The sequence below is a fragment of the Fukomys damarensis genome, unplaced genomic scaffold (assembly GCF_012274545.1).
Source record: "Fukomys damarensis isolate Sample0158 unplaced genomic scaffold, DMR_v1.0_HiC HiC_scaffold_12, whole genome shotgun sequence".
In the NCBI taxonomy this organism is placed as follows: domain Eukaryota; kingdom Metazoa; phylum Chordata; class Mammalia; order Rodentia; family Bathyergidae; genus Fukomys; species Fukomys damarensis.
Window position 1 is genome coordinate 39,805,002 of NW_022900924.1, and position 2,355 is coordinate 39,807,356.

Here is a 2,355-nt window from a genome sequence, read left to right on the forward strand (position 1 = left end):
TATAGTTACCATATAGAACTGTTCAATGTGTTTAAAAGCATAAGAACAACAGTATGGCTCTTATTTAGTAGTATAAGGCTTTTCTGAACTTCAGAAACAAACCTTTGAGTTCTAATTTAGAATTCCTCAGACAGAGTGATCCTAAACAGCTACAAAACAAACTAAAAGCAAACCAGCCAAAACCTCGACTTCCACCCCTACAGGAAAGATGCCAGTGTGAGTATGGAATGAGGAGTGTCTACAGTTTTAAAAGTGTGCATTTAGACATTCAGAAAACTGAGAGATTAAAGAAATATGTAAAAGGGACTGTTTCCTTTAGTTATCTCCACCCGAGAGAAGACTTTAGTCCTTAATATGTTTAAATTTTTTTTTCCAGTTCTGGGGATTAAACCAAAGGCCTTTACACTGAGCTACACCCCCAGTCCTTTTTGTTCTTATTTTGATTCAGGGTCTCAGTAAATTTCCCTGATTAGGCTTGAACATATAGTCCTCCTGCTTCAGCTTCCTAAAGTGCTGGTATTACAAGTGTGTATCACCATGCCTGGCTCTATGCCTTGCTTTATAAGCTAACTGTATTATCATCTCCTTCCATATTACTACATATAAGTTCTCCTTAATTCTTTTTAATAGTACATTATGTAGGTGAACCATAGTTCACTTATCCAGTTAGTATCCTGATAAATGAATTTTTAATTACTTGAATTTTGGACAGTTACATCCTGAAGAATAGAAAAGAAATATGATATTTAATCATTAAAAAAGAAAAATGAGCATAAGTTTCCTTAATGCCCAAATACAAAGAAATATACTCTTTCACAGATAGGATTAGTGGGCTGGTTAATGTTAAATAAATTGTTTAGAGCCAGGGATTTAGCTCAGTGGTTCCGCCGCCTGCCTTGAAAGCACAAGGTCCCGAGTTTGATCCCCAGTACAAAAAAACAAAATCCAAAACCAAAAACTAATATAAAGTAAATTGTTTAGATGTGATAAATTTTCAGTCTTATGAAAAATATGTATTCTGCAAAAATGGAAAGCAAAGGTTAGATGGAGAAGGGACCATTTCTCCAGGAATGTATGGTAGTTTATGCACACTTTGGATGTGGGAGAGAAAAAGCATCTTTATAAATAAATAAGAAATTATTTAATTTGTGAAGAAAGAGGACAGATCAGTAGATTGTAGAGTTGGAAGGCCTTTTTCTTAATCCTAATTCTCTTCCCCTCTTTTTCTTTACAAATACTGTATCAACTAAGTGTCTGCTGTTAACCAAGCACATTATGATGCTGGTGAATAAGGTAGCATTTCCTTTAGATAAATTTTCTGTCCTCATGGTGATGGGCAGCCAATATAGACAGGATGTGAGCTCTTCTAAGAAAGATTATCATTTTCCCAGCACTTCCCCAAGAATTGGCCATCACAGTAGGCATTCTGTAAAGGCTTGAAGCATCTAAAAGGTGAAAAGACAGGAAAAGCATTGTCCCAATTCCGTGAACGTGATCTGTCCAGACAGAGCAGAGAAAATTAATCATTTCCAGTGATTTCGTGACAAAAACTGATGTGTAACTGCATAAGCAAAGGGATGGAAGTTAAAAGCATTTCCACATTTTGCTTATAGACGTGCAGTACATATGTGCTTCCAGCAGGTCTGTGTATATAAGAAAGGATTCTCTAGGGGTTCGTCTTTATGGAGATGATTTTATTTTTTATTTTTTTTTAACACAGAGTTTGGATTTTTATTGAAATCTCACATCAGATATCAAAATCTGCTTTCTTCAGATAAAAGTGTTCTCTCAGATGTATGGAGATGATGATTAAATTTGAAATTGGGAACCCTGGGCTCATGGTACTGTTTGTTACTCCATTTCTCACAGGTTAAAGGAGCTGGAAGTTCGAAGACTAATGCGTGCGAGAGGCGATGGACCCTGGTTTCAGTATCCAACCAGTGACAAGGCACTTATTGATCATTCTCCAAAATCAACACCTGACAACTAATCATTTATTTCATCAGATACAAAGTATATTCTCTTAAGGGGAAATAAGTTGATAAATATAGTATGTGCTTTTGCTCTGTGATGAATAAAAGAGCTTCTTTCAATGCTTTGTTTCTTAGTTTCTTGTTGGTTCAGATGAAGGTTTTTGATTTTGTGGTTTTGGTTTCTTTTTTTTTAAGGTTTAAAATGAAATAATAAAAACTAGAAAAATCACAATTTGTGAATTCCTTAAGTTTTGGTAGTATTGATAGGCTGGTATTTTATTTGGCAAATGGACCTTAAAGAGGGGAAGTCTTAACTGCATTAACCCTTCAATGCCTAGTGTCCCATTTTTGGAATGCTTATAACAGTGCTGCATAATAAAAT

At 35.1% G+C, this 2,355-nt stretch overlaps 1 protein-coding gene across 2 annotated transcripts in view; it reads left to right on the forward strand.

Annotated features, from left to right (window-relative positions):
* The window catches only part of Ndufb5 (NADH:ubiquinone oxidoreductase subunit B5), a 12,634-nt gene extending 10,279 nt beyond the window's left edge, over positions 1–2,355 (forward strand). Inside the window, exon 5 of one of the 2 annotated variants that reach the window (XM_010632456.3) lies at positions 1,870–2,355. In XM_010632456.3, coding sequence (XP_010630758.1) covers positions 1,870–1,944 — 75 coding nt within the window. In that variant the 3' untranslated portion in view covers positions 1,945–2,355. The remainder of the gene's footprint in view (positions 1–1,869) is intronic. The other variant, XM_010632455.3, reaches the window with a different exon arrangement.